Consider the following 16,355-nt stretch of genomic DNA (forward strand, 5'->3'; position numbering starts at 1 on the left):
ATTTTACCTAACGGAATCATTGTAAATGTATTTTTACAGTCACTTACTCCTACAAATATACATTCAGAATTAAATGTCATACCTTTAGGACTTTGACATGTAAATGACCTCTGTTCTGATTGGCTAACTAATACAAAAGGGGAGGGGGATTTATATATATATATACACACATATATATATACATATACATACATACATACATACATATATATACACATACATACATATATACACGCAGACACATGCATACACTATTAAAAAATATTTTTTATTATTTTATCTAAAATATATATTTTTTTCATTCCTATTCATTTTAATTTGATTAAGAATTAACTGACGCTAACATCTTCAGCCATTTACAAAAACCTCTGAGTTTGTCTGGAAGGGCCTATTCCAAATGTTAATATGTTCTTTGTTATGACGTCATCTGACACTTTCTGACCCTTAGTTTTCCCTTTTTCTAAATAATCTGGGTGGAATGAAGAGAAATCTTTGGATCATGAATTCTAACAGTATATCAAAAGATCAAGTGTTTTTATGAGCCGTTTCTTTTTAATGAACACATAATGCATGCCATTTAATGCTCTAGAATGTCTTGAGGTGTGGCCTGGTGCTCCAACATGAGTGGGTGACCCAAGTTCCTGTCTCCACCTTCAATAAAAATGGCAAAAACCAGAGGTCAAAAGGGGGAAGAGTGTGCGCGAGACATTAACTTACAACTGGTTGACCACCCAGAGCAAACTGTCCCATCCTGTAGTTCCTTCATGTTGGAGCTGATGATCATACAACTGCAGCAGAACTGCCAACTGCTCTCGGCTGCTCACGATGGTGGCCACGTCCTGCAACGGGGAGGCTGGCCGCGGGAACCGGGTCACTACGAGGTCACATGCATGCGCACACACACACACACACACACACACACACACGAGCAGATTTTAAAACCAAGAATACACCAAAAAAAAAGCAGAACTACGCAAATCATCTGATGCGGCCGACGTGCATAAATGAAAGAGCACTTTGATAGTGAGCCCAAAACCAGAGAGCAACCTCAACATGGCAAGAACCCTACAGTTACACTGAGTCAGGCGCCAGGTCTGCATCGCTAAACGTGGCCTGACTGAGAATGTTAGCGAAAAACGCGTGCGTGTGTGTGCGTGTGTTGATGTTGGCAGACCCTCACCCTCGATTGGAGAGACGTCTCCCTGTAGTTTGGCTCGGCTGGTGAAGGGGGCGTTCTGAAGCAGCACCGCAAACAGAGACGGGATGAGGGACTGAAGTGCTGACAGATACATATGCAGCTTGTGTTCATCTAGACCATATTCACCCTGCTGGAGGAAGAGAGGAATTTAGGAATTAAATAACTGAAAGAGTGTGTCTGTAGTGCTGGATATATTTTGCTAAGTGGGGACAAAATGTCTCTAAATGTCCTGAGAAAAACTGCCAGAAACTGGCAAAATCTTGAAGAAGATTCAAATGTACAATGTTTAAAAATTTGGAGTTAAGATTTTTAAATGTTTTTCAAAGAAGTCTCTTATGTTCACAGACGCTGCATTTATTAGGTGAAAAATACAGTAAAAACAGTAATATTTTGAAATATTATTACAATTTAAAATAACAGTTTTCTACTTTAATATATTTTAACATGTAATTAATTCCTGTGATGCAAAGCTGAATTTTCAACGGCCATTACTGCAGTCTTCAGTGTCACATGATCCTTCAGAAATCATGCTGATTTGGTGCTTTTTATATTTATTATTATTATTGTCACATTTTGAAAACAGTTGTGGTGCTCTTTGATAAAATAAAGTTATTCATATTTTTTTAACTTGAAATAGAAACTTTTTGTCTTTACTATTGATCAATTTAATGTCCTTGCTGAACAAAAGTTTTCATTTCTTGAAAAAAAATCTAATAAAAATCGCATAAACTCCATACTTTTGAACAGTAGTGTAAAATGTTTTATTCTAAATGATAATGCAATTCAGAAGATTAAAGACTTCATTCTCATGATACAAATATAACAGATTTGAAAATTAGATTCCAAATATTCAATAATAAAGTGTTCAAATAACTATATTCCATGCTAAATATTAAACTCTGAAAAAAGATTCAAAAGATTCCATTTGAAATATAATATAAAGGATTTGATTATTTGAGTCTTAATAAAAAAAAAGATCTAAAAGATTCTATTGTAAAGATTAAATTCAAAACGCCTTCATGGTTCCAATCGAAAAATGCACTTCTAAAATGATTCTTAAGCATCACTCCAAATAATAAAGTTCCATTAAAGTCCATTCTAAATATTAAATTCTGAAAAGATTGAAAGATTCCATTCAATTTCTTTTTTATATAGATTCAAAACAGGCCAGGTGAAGTCTAAACATGCAAAACAAAAAGAAGTGTCTTCACCTTGAGCAGCTTCTCGATGCGTGTGAGGAGGGAGGGGATGAGCTGGGACTGTAAGTTGCCCAGTTCTGTGCACCAGGCAGCAAATGCAGGAATGAACACTTGGTGGGTGGCACTGACCACCCTCTCCGACGGGTCACCCAGAGACAACAGCATCAGCTCAAAGCCCTGTTACATAGCCATTTACAAAAAGCAGACATACATAAGAAAACACTAGTAAAGTAAGTGTAAAACAATGGATTGTGCTTAAGCGCCAAAACATGCACACACCTGGGAGTATTTGTCTGGGTCGTCAATGTAGCACATTATGATGCCTAAACTTTTCACCACGGCCTCTCGGACCATATCAGCTTTATCTTCCGTCAACATTTGCTGAAGCATGGACAGAACCAGAGAGCTTCGGATCTCCTTCTGTAGACACACATACATACTTGTATTCCCATGCTAGCTCTGAATTGCCTACACAACATATTTTTTTGTATTCTGCTGGTTAAATGATTAAGTGTTCATACTCATGAGGAAGTGAGTAAACATCAGACACTCCATTATAGACTCGAGCATACAAAGGCAAAAAAAAAGCACAACACCAACAATCAGAGTGCCGTTTGAGCCAAATCAGTTCAGATGTACAGGTTAGTGATTCATAGCATTAATAAATGAGCAGCCCGCTAAAGCTTACGACTGTAACTATGATATACAGCCAGAGTAAACTCCAGTTACTCAAGTCTTAGTGTCACTAATCCTTCAGAGATAATTCTAATATGCTAATTTGGTGCTCAAGAAACACTTATTATTACTATTGGTGTTGAAAAACAGTTAATATTTTTGTGGAAACAGACCATTGTTACAGGAAATAATTTTTTAATAGAAAGTTCAAAAGAACAGTATTTATTTGAAATAGAAACTATTTGTAAGAATGTAAACGTCTTCAGGTCACATTTTGTATTAATCTAATGTGCCTTTGCTGAATAAAAGTATTAATTTCTAATTAAAAGTAAAAGTACTGACCCCAAACTGTTGAAATGTAGTGTAAAAGACTGGACAATTTTATTCTTAATAAATATGCAATTCAGAAAAGACCGAAAGTCTTCATTCTCAACATTCCTATACATTATAACAGATGTGAAAATTAGATTCAAAATATTCAATTATAAAATGTGCAATTAATTCTATTCTAAATGGATTTAAAGTAGGGCTGTCAACGTTAACCTTCCGTGCTGCGATGACGGCAAGAAGTTGGGCTCAAATCTTATCAAACGATTCATTTGCGGTAAAAAAATATTAACGCGTTAAAATTTTTAGATTAAGCGCATGCGTTAACACGTTAATATTTTTTTACCGCAAATTAATCGTTTGATAAGGTTTGAGCCCAACTTCTTGCCGTCATCGCAGCGCGGAAGGCAATTATTGCCTGCGTCCCAATGTGCACACTATCCATCCTAAATTCTATTCGATATTAGTCATTTTCAATACTATTTAGAAGTGAAGTGACATACTGCCAAGTATGGTGACCCATACTCGGAATTCGTGCTCTGCATTTAGGGCAGATAGGGTGGATAGTATGCACATTGGGACGGAGGGATTGTGTGATTATGAGACGCCGGGCTAGACAAAAGTGAAGCGAACGCGGAGAGAGAGAGAGCGACGGTGTCCGAGAGAGAGAGCGCGACAGATATGTATACTCATGTGATAAGGGTACGAACCAGTGTTGCCAGGGTCGCGGTTTTCCCGCACAATTGGGCTATTTTGGGCTATTACAGTCTAGTAAAAGTGTACTATTAATCTCATAAACTGTCTTATGTAGCATGATGCTAATATTAGCTCTAATGCACCAGCAGAACAGGTCCAATTCTTCTTCATAATGCATTTTGTCATAATACTTCATGTAAGGTCGCAAGAAAATGTTTTGTTGTATTTATTTAGAAATACTTTTGATAATAGTTGGGTAAATGTGTACTGGGATTGAAGCGATGTGGCGTTTTATTGCCAGTATAAAGGCTGATAATGGCTGAATTAAAACAAAAGCATAATAAGGATTATGTCTCAGTCCTGGCGGAGATGTGAAAGGTTCTGTTTCCTTAAACTAGTTTGTCATGCATTCCATTATTTAAACACATTTACAGGTAAATCCTAGTATTTTAAATTTGCGATTAATCGTGATTAATCACAGTCCAAGACTGTGATTAACGCGATTAAATGTTTTAATCGATTGACAGCACTAATTTAAAGATTTCAGTCTAAATGAAATTCTAAAAAAAATATTTAAAATCTATTTAAAAGAGTCAAATATAATAAATTATGTCATTTAAGTCTAAATATAAATGTGAAAATATTCAAAAGATTCTATTGTAAAGATTAAACACAAAAAGGATTCAAAGAATCTAGTCTAAAGATCCAGTTCTAAATTGTTTCTAAGGCTGTTTTAATAGATGAACTGCCTACTAAGTGTTTAGATTGGAAAAAAAAAAGATTTAAATATTTCATTATAAAAGATTCCATTCTAAATAGATTCAAAGATTCAATTTTAAACCCAAGTCTCTTTTTGATCAATTTAACATGTCCTTGCAGAATAAAAGTATTCATTTCTTTAAAAAATAAATTAAATAATAATAATAAAATATCTAACTTACCTCAAAACCATAATTTAAAAGACTGGAAAATTTTCTCCTAAATAAATATGCAACTCGGAGAAGATTGAAAGACTCAATATTCAACATTTGAAAAAGATTCAAAATATTCATTTACGAAATGCTCATTTGTTTCTATTCTAAATTAATTCAGAGATTCCATTCTAAATATTAAATGCTAAAAATTCAAAAGATTCCATTTGAAATAGTCAAATAAAAGATCTGATCATTTGAGTCAAAAAAAAAAAAACTCAATTGTAATTATTAAAATGCAAAAAGGATTCAAAGATTCCAATCTAATGATTCAGTTCTAAAATGATTCTAAGGCTGTTTTATAGCACTAGATGAACAGCCTGCTGAGAGTTCCGACCATAACTCTATGATGTACAGCCACTGTAAATAAACAGCGTTCCTCCATAGCAACACAAACACATGATCAAAGTGGATACAAATATAAACAGATTCTGCGCTATGCTGACATTCGACGGTTTGATTATTTGATAATTATTATTTGATTATTTCAGCATGCTCTTGATTGACTACTACTCACCGCAGTTTGGCTAGTGTGATCTTGGGCGTCTAGTGTTTTAGCGATCACTAACTGTGACATTGTTGAAAGGTGAACATGATTAATGTGTCCCAGTTAGACTGCTTTTATATTTAGAGGAACGGAGTCTCTTACGGGTAAATAAGGGGCCAGGGCTCCACATGCTTCTGCCACCAGAAGTCTTCTCTCTGGATACTTGTGGTTGATCTGAGCGAGAGAAACACACACGTGACACAGACGTACACAGACAGCGAAAGACACAACACGGCAGCGTCAGTTCTAGCTCTGACCACAGGACTGCATACCCACCCGTACCCACTGTAAACCACATTAGCTCATATTTGTGTTAAACACTGAAATTGTTTAGGTTATTTCCTCAGCGGAAACAGGTTTCCATGTGAGGAGTTGCGAATGTATTGTACTTTTGAGAGTTTACTTAAATCTAACAGTAAACATGGGGATGTGTACCAAGCCATGGACTGAGCATGATCTACAGTAGCTTCAAATCTTTTTGGACAATTTAAATCACACTTTATGTCTGAGAGCGATCATATTAGAAATAAAAAAAACATAATGGATAAAACCTTTCTGAACCATTCTGTAATTACTTTTAAATTTTTTTAGTTCACCCAAAAACCAAAATTGTGTCAGTAATTACTCACCAAACCCGTAAGACCTTCGTTCATCTTCGGAACACAAAGTAAGATATTTTTTATGAAATCCGAGAGCTTTCTGACCCTGCATAGACATGTTCAAGGCCCAGAAAGGTAGTAAGGACATTGTTTAAATAGTCCATGGAACATCAGTAGTTCAACCATAATTTTATGAAGCTGCGAGAATACTTTTTGTGTGCTAAGAAAATAAAAATTAAAAAAAATAAAAATCTTCTCTTGCGTTTCAGTCTTCGATGCGCGTTCACGAGAGTATCGCGACGCATGCGAACAAAGGTCTTATGGGTTTGGAATTACATAAAGGTGTGCAATTAATGACAGAATTTTCATTTTTGGGTGAACTATCCATTTAACCAACATTAAGGGTACTTTTTGAAAAACTAAAGTTTAATTATTCACATCTACAAAGGTTGAAAGAAAAATAAATAAGTAATGTATAATTAATTATGCATTTTTTTTGTATTTATCGAATAACAAACACAGTCGTAAAAGACTAAAGTATTAAAAAAAAAAAAATGTCGTCCACAGAAATAATTACTAAAGTCTTTAATTATATTTCGAGAGATTCAAATATAAAGATTTTTATTTACTAAATATTTGATTTTAAAGTAAAAAATATTCTTTTCGAATAGGTATATTCTATGATCAAGATTACATTCTAAATAGATTCAAAGAAGCTATTGTAAAAAGATTTGAAAATTCTGTTACATAGATTCCACTGTAAGAAGGTTCAAATATTCTATTATTAAGAGTAAGACTCAATTCTAAATAGATTCCAATATTCAAATAACCCATTCTAAAAAGATTAAAACATTTGAAACTGATCAACTAAAAATGTTCAAAAATATTTAAGTGTGACTTAAATGTCTAAAAACCATTTTATGCACCATAGTCTAAACTTCCGTTGTACTTTTTTACTTTGTAAAATTATGACACCAAAAAGTTACAAATGTAATTTTTCCATGACATTTTTACACTTCCTCCAACCCTAATAAACAGTAGTTTATTGTGTCACTGCATCTTCTATATGTAAATCAGCCATGCTTTGACTGGCTAACCTTTTCACATATGAAAACTATTACAAATGTATAATAGATCAATTTTCAATTTCAATTCAATTTCAATTTCCTGTGATAGATCAAGTTAATTGGATGTTACACAATTGTTGTTTTGACCATTTTGGTTTTACATATCAAAGCATTTCCTGCTTTTTTCCCTAGTTTTTTTTTTAATGTGGTGAGTGTGTGTATGAGTACAGAACTAACCTGTTCCCAGCACTGTGGCAAGAGTTCGGCTTCCACCCGGGTGGGACCCACATGTCGGGCGAATGCCACACACCCGGTCAGAATCATCTGTCTGGAGAGGAAGATTACAGCAGAGTGTTATCAGTCTCATAACAAAACCGATATTTTTGGTCAGTTTACACATGCGCAGTTGCCCAAATGCGCACACACCTCTGCTCATCGTCAGGTCTCTTGATAAGATTAAAGAGGATGTGCAGTAGCTGGTCTCTTTCTTTGGGCTCGGGATGCAGGCAGGCCGTACACAGAATAAGAGGAATCAACTCCTGTGGACACACACAGGAACGCAGGTCAAATAATATGCAATGCACAGGGAAATAAACACACACATGCATCTGCTGAGACACGTCCCAAAGGGCTCGGACAGGGAACTTCAGCAAGCAGGTAATTGACGATATAGGGGGAAAAACTACTCTACTGAAGAAACACCTTCACCACAAAGGAGAGAGTCTAAGTCACTCAATCACAGCACCAACTAGGGCATGTTTGCAACTATGTTGTTGGTGCTATAATATTTAGAAACACTGTATAGTGAAGTAATTTTGATTTGGATATTAATTCTTAACACCAGTCAATTCTCATGATCTCACCATTCTCGAGTTTGACAGCACTTACAGATTTAAACTTTAAAAATAGTGTTAGAGTTGTAAAATCACTGAAACAATTAAAAACTGTAATTCAATGTCACTTAGCATTTTTATTTATTTTTCAATTGCATGGCATCTTTATTAAGTAAAAATTTTTTTGAAGGTTTCTGAATAAATTTTGGTTTAACTGTATATATATATATATATATATATATAATATTCCCTGTTATATATATATATATACAGTTAATAATTATTCCCTGTTCACTTAATGCAAAGCTATAATGCCCAGTCCTAGCACAAAGATGTATTGAAGCGCGTGTCTGTATCGTCATGCGTGTATGCGGATGTGTACAAACGTGACATCTTCTGAAGTATGTACAAAGCCATTTAGCCATGTAAATCTGTGGCTGTTTACCGTGAGGCGAGTTACAAAAGAAAACCTCACCAGCACGACAGATATCGCATTACAGAACAGGCAGTGTGCCCTTGGTACACGTCTCATGGCCAAACAGCGGTTACTAGCCCAGAACAGAAGATCCAGAATAGAAACAACAGATCAGGATTCACATGAAGATTTGACACAGAGTGTTTATTTTCTCTAGATTTATCTCATCTTGAGACGTGACTGTGGGTAGACCTCAGCCTCAAATGGGTCATTTTAAAGTGAAAGATAGTTAAGCAAACATGCGGCAAGACTGCAGGCTGTTTGACGCCGTGCTTGTTTGTTTGGACGGCTCTTTCAGTACACCCGCTTCTGGGGGGGAAGTCACCTGCCAAGAGTTAAAACCATAATTTTAATCGGATGTCAGAGATGTTATGAAACTAAGGGTTGGTCTGTTGGAGACGGCAATGAGCCGTTTCATCAGTAGTGACTTTGTGTGAGTGTGGCATTATGAGGCAGCAGTGTGCAGCGTGTCCTGCACCTGGAGGAGAGCTTTCAACAGAGGTTTATTTATGAAATATTTTATTTGGCTCTGGCCCAAAGTGAAAGTGTGGAAATGTGTGACTGGAAATGGAACGTTTGTGGAAGAGCTATTGAAAAAAACAAAAAAACAATTAGAACAGGCATTAAGAATGGGAAGAGCTATATAAATATTGTTGTTATAACACTATTTTGTTTTGTAATTAATAAATAATTTTTTTTTTTACAATTTATTAATGAAATGTCTTTCTGTGATGCATTTTGCTAAAAACAAAAACAAAACCCCCCCGACTAATTATAATCGTATTTAGACTCTGTTTAACCTATAAAGAAAATGGAACTAAACTACACTCAAAATAAATAAATAAAATCTTATTTGATTAAATAAAACCTCAAACAGAGGGTTCTAGAGGGTTCTTACAGTTTGGCCAATGATTTTCCATGAATTTACCATGACTTTCTGTTTTTGCAATTTTGAAAAATAATTGTATATATTTTTATTATAACAATAAATATTGTTTTATTATTAATAAGCACAAACATTCTTGTTTTATAATTTATTAATAAAATTGCGTAGTACATTTTGCTTGACAAACTTTAATTAATTATAATAAATGCCAATTTGTTTGTTATTTTTTAATCAAATGCAATAAAACATTTTTGTGTCCAAACATTTTTGTTGGCAAAAATGTAAAGCATAAAATCTGTTTTCAACACCTGAACAAAAAAGGAAAAAAACAAAACAAGAACTTGCACGTTTGGATTCCTTGTCACTCTAAATGATTTCCCATGAAAACCTCTATGCAAATTTTCAGTTATACCATCAACTCTTCTTAAACACAAAGGAAATCAACTGCTACTTATCAAGATAACTACCAGCAGAAAGCAAAGAGGCCCAATCAGAAATACACCCACATATGAAAACACTCCAGACATAATTCTGCAAGAAGGGGAGTTTTGGACTGTTGCAAACACACAGTGCAATGGCTGGTGTACCTGATGTCTTATCAGTTTTACATGGTAATCAATAACTTCAATAGCCTTTAATTCCAAAATACTTTATCTTTACAATAAAGTTCTTGTAGGTGTACAGATGACAGGAATTATATGGCAAGGCAGGTGTTCCAGCAGCACCTGATTAGTAATTGTTCTGCACCAGATGGGGAAAAACTGAGGGTGTCAGAGTGAGTGCGTGTCTGAATTTAAGGAAGAAGATAACAAAGCCAACTGAATTATCAGGCAAAGCTCAAAGTCCAGTTTAGCGAGGAAATCTCTATTCCTCGTGTGGTGTTTGTTTTCACCCGACTTCAGCCTGGAAAGCATCCAATCCATCTTAAACTGTCACCTGTCCCCTGTAAAACAGAAATGCCCTATGCAAATCAGAGGGGGCCCGATGAGGGAAATGCTGTGGAACTTGCTTGGAACGGTATACACCTTTGGGTCTGCTCTCAACAGATGTGAAACGTGTGCATGTACCATGTTTAGTCATTTGCACACCTGTGACGGCAAACAGTTGGACTAATTAACTATGTTTATCTGCAGAAAAATATTATATTTTGACTATTATAAACAATTTTATTAAGCTAACAAAACATTTGTTAACTAAAAATTAAACTATATTCACTGAACGATGTTGCAATTTATGTTTCCATTGCCCCCATTTTATGAACGCAACACTGCAAAAAATGTATTTCTTGCTTAGTATTTTTGCCTTGTTTTCCATTACAAATACTGAAACATTCTAAAAATCAAGATACATTTACTTGAAAAGCATAATGTCACAAGATATAATTTTTTTTGTTGCGTTTTTGCTTAAAATTAGAAAAATATCTGAAAATGGGGCAAGAAAAATAAACTGGTTTTTACTTTTTACTAGCGCTGTCAAACAATTAATCGTGATTGATCGCATCCAAAATAAAAGTTTTTGTTTACATAATATATGTATGTGTACTGTGTATATTTATGATGTATATATATAAACAAACATATATATTTTGAAAATATTTACATGTATATACATTTATATTATACATAAATATATAAGCATAACATATTTTTCTTAAATATATACATGCATGTGTGTGTATTTATATATACATAATAAATATACCCAGTATACATACATATATTATGTAAACAAAAACTTTTATTTTGGATGCGATTAATCATTTGACAGCACTACTTTTTACAATTTATTTTTTTATTTGTTTTTACCCCATCGGCAGATATTTTTCTTTGTTTTAAGGAAAAAAAAAACAAGACAAAAAACATAAGAAATAAGTACGAAAATCCTTTTTTTTTTATTTTCTTTTGTTTTGCAGTGAGTGAATCAGAAACTTAAGGTGCAGTCACACATCGGCCATGCAACATATCTTTAGACACTCTGGACGAGGTATGACCTCACGAAGGAGATATGACATCACGCTTTGTGGTGCCTTTATATATATAAAAAAAAATAATAAATATATATATATATATATATATATATATATATATATATATATATATATATATATATATATAATATATATATATATATATATATATATATATATACTGTATGTGTGTGTCTTTACATATACATAATAAATATACACAGCACACACAGATATATTATATAAAGAAAAACTTTTATTTTGGATGCGATTAATCACGATTAATCTTTGCCCAGCACTAGTAAAAATATACAATTGATTTTTTTTACTTGCAGCTCTAATGTTTGCATTCTTTTAATTCAGCTAAGAGGTTATGATGTGACATAAATCGTCTATTGGTCACACAACTTCACGTGATATAATATTCACTTTTGGAACGCACTGAAATGTAAAACGTCTGTTTCCAGTCTACTGTATTCGCATGTATATGAACGCAAGTCACTAGGACAAAATGTGTAATGCGACCACCCCTTAAGACTGAATGATTTACCACAGTTCTGAGTTTTTAGGCATGCCACTTAACATCATGCCTATGAAATACTCATCAAGAGTAGCTTACTTTCCGCTAGATGGGGTGGGACAAAATAAAGTTTTTTTTTTTCCCCCTTATTCCATTGTCAATAGTTATCTTGCATCAAAGCTTTTAATACCTCCGAGTGCAAGATTAGCCATCAATATTTTCTGTTATGTTTTCCAAGAAAAGAAAGACATTTTAAAACTAGTGCTGTCAAACGATTAATCGCATTTAAAAAATAAGTTTTTGTTTACATAATACATGTATGTGAACTGCGTTTATTTATTATGTATATATAAATGCACACACATTCAGTATATATTTTGAAAATATTTACATGTATATACATTTACATATTATATATAAATACATTTAATATATAAACATAACATTTTTCTTAAATATAGACATGCACGTGTGTATTTATATATACATAATAAATATACACAGTACACACTCATATGTTATGTAAACAAATTTTTTTTATTTTGGATGCGATTAATCGTTTGACAGCACTATTTAAAACAAAATTTTTACAAAGCTGAATGGTGGTCAATAATAAACCATTACTACTCCATTGTCAAATATTTGCCCTTATTTTCCCAGTTTTTTATGCATTGCTTGTTCAAACGATTAAAAAAAGTTAATGTACTGTATATAAGCTTCAGAAAAGCATTACTTAAAATGTTATGTATCATTATTAACTACTAGTAATACTAATATTACAAATAATAATATAATTATTGATTCATTACAGATTATTGCTGTGAATTAGTTTAAAAATACCTTATTAGTAAAAATAAAATAAAATAAATACATCAAGCTTTATCAGTTCAGTACAAAGCAAATGTTCACAGTTGAAAATAATCAATCAATAAAAACAGAAACGTATAAATGGAAATGCATTTGAGTCACTGACAACTGAGGAAGCTAATGAGAAGCCAAGCCAACTGAAATGTCAAAGGTCACACGCATGATGAAGGAAGCAGGGCTGATGTGAGAACGTGCCGATGTGTTCCACTCACCTGACAAAGGTGCACAACCATTCTCTATCGGAGCAGTGAGATGCATGCACAAAAGCAAGAGAAGAAATGAGTGAACACAACAGAAGAGAGACAGGTGGATTGGGTTTGGGGTATAGAGAGAGAGAGACACACAACTGCAATGGTAAAAAAATAAGTTGAATCAACGTTGAATCAAGATAGAGGAGAGGCCAGCCGCAGTGGACATGGAAGACGCAGTGGCTGATGGAAGATGAGGTGGAACTGTTGGGTCAAAAGGTCATGGGTTACCTCTCGCTTGGCCAGCAGGACGTTGGGTACGATGTGTGGCAGACAGCGGCCCAGCATGAGCATGACGCTCTGCTCGCTGTCAGCTATTCGAGACACCTGAGAAATGAGGACACGGGAATTAGGCATAAAAATGTCGCCACATAAAGGAAAGCACGAGGCAAACATGTCAGACATTTCATTTAATCACACGTGCCTAAAAATTACTGCATAACTGCAACCCGAGAACCTTTTCTGCTTTTGTATTCTGGACATAGAAGACACTGTGAACTCTGAGACCTCTCAAACGTGCCTATTAATGCATTCCTGGTGATTCTGAAAGCAACTGAACCGCTTTCAGCGCACTTCTTTCTATTCTAATGACTGGTCATAATAGTTAAAGGAAGAGTTCACTCAAAAATTACTCACAAACTGTGTTGAATTTCTTAATAAAATAAAAGATGACTAATAAATAGAACATGACTTATTCTAAGTTTGAAGCCATACGATAGCTTTGCGTGATAAACAGACTGAAATTTTAAATCACTATTCATTGACAATCTTCCTCTCCACTGAGTGTTTTTCTCTATTATTGATCTTATTAATATTTTGTATTAGGATTTTTTTTATATTTTAATATTAATTCATTTTAATTTATGTATTTTTGCATATTTTTATATTTAAATTTAGATTTTATTTCATTTTCCAGTTTTAGTTTTAGTAACTGTAGTGTTTCAATTTCTCATTTTTTACACTTAATTGCCAAAGCCAAATTTATTTTAGTGCTGTCAAACGATTAATTGCATCCAAAATAAAAGTTTTTGTTTACATAATATGTGTGTGTGTACCCTGTATATTTATTATTTATATATAAATACACACACATGCATGTATATATTTAAGAAAAATATGTTATGTAAATATTCATATATAATTTAAATTATAGGAATATAAATGTATACATGTAAATATTTTCAAAATACACTGTACATTTGAGTATTAATATATACATAATAAATATACACAGTACACACAAATATATTATGTAAACAAAAACGTTTAATTTGGATGTGATCAATTTCGATGAATCGTATGCCAGCACCATTTTATTTCAATTACCGCTTTATGTCAATGTCTGAAAATGATTTTTAATACTTTTAGGTTTAATAAACACTAATTAATTTTGATCTATGAAGAAATCATTCAGACTTGGTTTCGTGAGCCGGATCAATTGAAAAACGCAATAGATTTGACTTTCGAAAGTTTTGAAAGAATTATGACTTTTGAAAGATTTGCTCAAGAAACAAAAATGGCTACTACTACTACTTAGAGTTCATGGACAGATCTCATGATTTTCAGTGAATAACTGCTTATATTTGGTCTGATTATCACACGAAGCTATTGTGTGGCTTCAGAAGATTTACAGGAATATAATGCAGGAGTCATATAAAGCTTTTTAAATGAAACATTTATGGTGCTTTTTCAACCTTTTTAACCTTAAAGGCTGCAGGCCCTATTCACTGTAACCGTGCAGCTAATTCAAAAGTAAAAAACAAAAAATTATAATCTCCTTTTGTGCTCCATATAAGAAAGTAAGTCAGTCATACTGGTTTGAAAGCACGAGGGTGAGTAAATATTGACTGACTTTTCATTTTTAGATGAACTATCTCTCTGAGTGTCACAACAAGTAGACCCTACATGTGCTAGTGCTTTTGTACCTGTATGCTACACGATCCCACTCACCTCTGAGCCCAGCCTACTGTCAGCAGACATTCGACAGAAGGACAAAAGTGCTTGGTGGAAGGCCGGAGACAGCTTTCTGCACAAGCAAACAAAACATGATTTAACAAGCCACCTCCACCTCCGGTTACCAATAACTCTACATTTTAGCCCAGCTTTCCACATCACAGAGCAAAACGCTGATAAAGGAACAGTCAAAACAAGGAGAGGGTAATTTGTCTGAATCAGCCTCGTGGGGTAAAAGTCCATCCGGAGCAGATGTGCAAAATGATGATGAATGGAATATATGGTGCCAGTCAGCACTGCAGTACAACTTGCAATGGTGCTTAATACAGTGCCGCCATCTAGTGCCATAACAGCTATGTAAAAAAAAAAAAAAAAAAAAACGTTGGGCTGCCTCATTGTTTACAGTCTAAAACAGAATCCAAAGAGAAGAGTTTACTGACTCTTAAATGACTCATATGAAATACTTTTCATGGGCATCATTTACTTGAGTAACGCTAACTGTTAACTTTTTCAGTAACTGACTTGTTTTATTGCTGACTAGCAGGCAATAAAACAAACAATCAAGAAAAAAAACCTTCTGTCTTGTACACTACTGTTCAAAAGTTTGGGGCGGGTAAGATTTTTTTCATGCTATTGAAAGAAGTCTCTTATGCTCACCAAGACTGCATTTAATTGATTAAAAACAGAGAAGAAAAAAAACTAATATTTTAACATTTTTGTACAATTTAAAACAAGTGCTTTCTACTTTATTTTAAAAAGTAATTTATTCCCGAGAAAGCTGAATTTTCAGCAGCCATTACTCCAGTCTTCAGTGTCACATGATCCTTCAGAAACCATTTTAATATAATGATTGGTGCACAAGAAACATTTCTTTGTATTATTAATAAATGTAATTTTAGTATCATTGAGATAAATAAAAACTCATATTTCTGTTTTAGATATTTTAATTCATCAAATTAAAATGAAAAAATGTTGTTTTAGCAATTTTTATATTGTAATATAATAATAATAATAATACTTTTATTATACAATTACATTTTATTTTAGTTAACATTTATTTTAATGGTTTTCATTTTAGTTAACTATAATTGACAAAGTTGAAAACAACTGTGCCGCTTAACGTTTTTGTGGAAACCATGATTTGTTTTTCAGGATTCTTTGATTAATAGAATATACGTTAACACTTTATTTTAAGCTTTCCTTGTTACACACATTACATGTACTTACTATTATAATAACAATAAATTATGTATGATTGCATAAAAGTAACCCTAAACCAAACCATAAACCTAACCCAAACCATATAGTAAGTACATGTAGTTAATTTT

At 33.5% G+C, this 16,355-nt stretch overlaps 1 protein-coding gene across 17 annotated transcripts in view; it reads right to left on the bottom strand.

Annotated features, from left to right (window-relative positions):
• The window catches only part of LOC306863632 (RAB11-binding protein RELCH homolog), a 52,215-nt gene that overhangs the window by 15,491 nt on the left and 20,369 nt on the right, over positions 1-16,355 (bottom strand). For 8 of the 17 annotated variants that reach the window (XR_013783710.1, XR_013783711.1, XM_079407112.1 and 5 more), the window contains 9 exons: positions 15,025-15,100; positions 13,306-13,401; positions 7,706-7,818; positions 7,517-7,607; positions 5,716-5,787; positions 2,677-2,817; positions 2,410-2,574; positions 1,181-1,328; positions 718-874 (listed from right to left, as the gene is read on the bottom strand). Coding sequence is in view for 14 of the 17 variants with exons in the window: in XM_079407112.1 (XP_079263238.1) it covers positions 718-874; positions 1,181-1,328; positions 2,410-2,574; positions 2,677-2,817; positions 5,716-5,787; positions 7,517-7,607; positions 7,706-7,818; positions 13,306-13,401; positions 15,025-15,100 (1,059 nt within the window). In the remaining 3 variants the exon portion in view is untranslated. Of the gene's footprint in view, positions 1-717; positions 875-1,180; positions 1,329-2,409; positions 2,575-2,676; positions 2,818-5,583; positions 5,635-5,715; positions 5,788-7,516; positions 7,608-7,705; positions 7,819-13,038; positions 13,063-13,305; positions 13,402-15,024; positions 15,101-16,355 lie in introns of all 17 variants that reach the window. The other 9 variants (XM_079407118.1, XM_079407114.1, XM_079407116.1 and 6 more) reach the window with 6 other exon arrangements.

Source organism: Barbus barbus (assembly GCF_936440315.1).
Source record: "Barbus barbus genome assembly, chromosome: 44".
In the NCBI taxonomy this organism is placed as follows: Eukaryota; Metazoa; Chordata; class Actinopteri; order Cypriniformes; family Cyprinidae; genus Barbus; species Barbus barbus.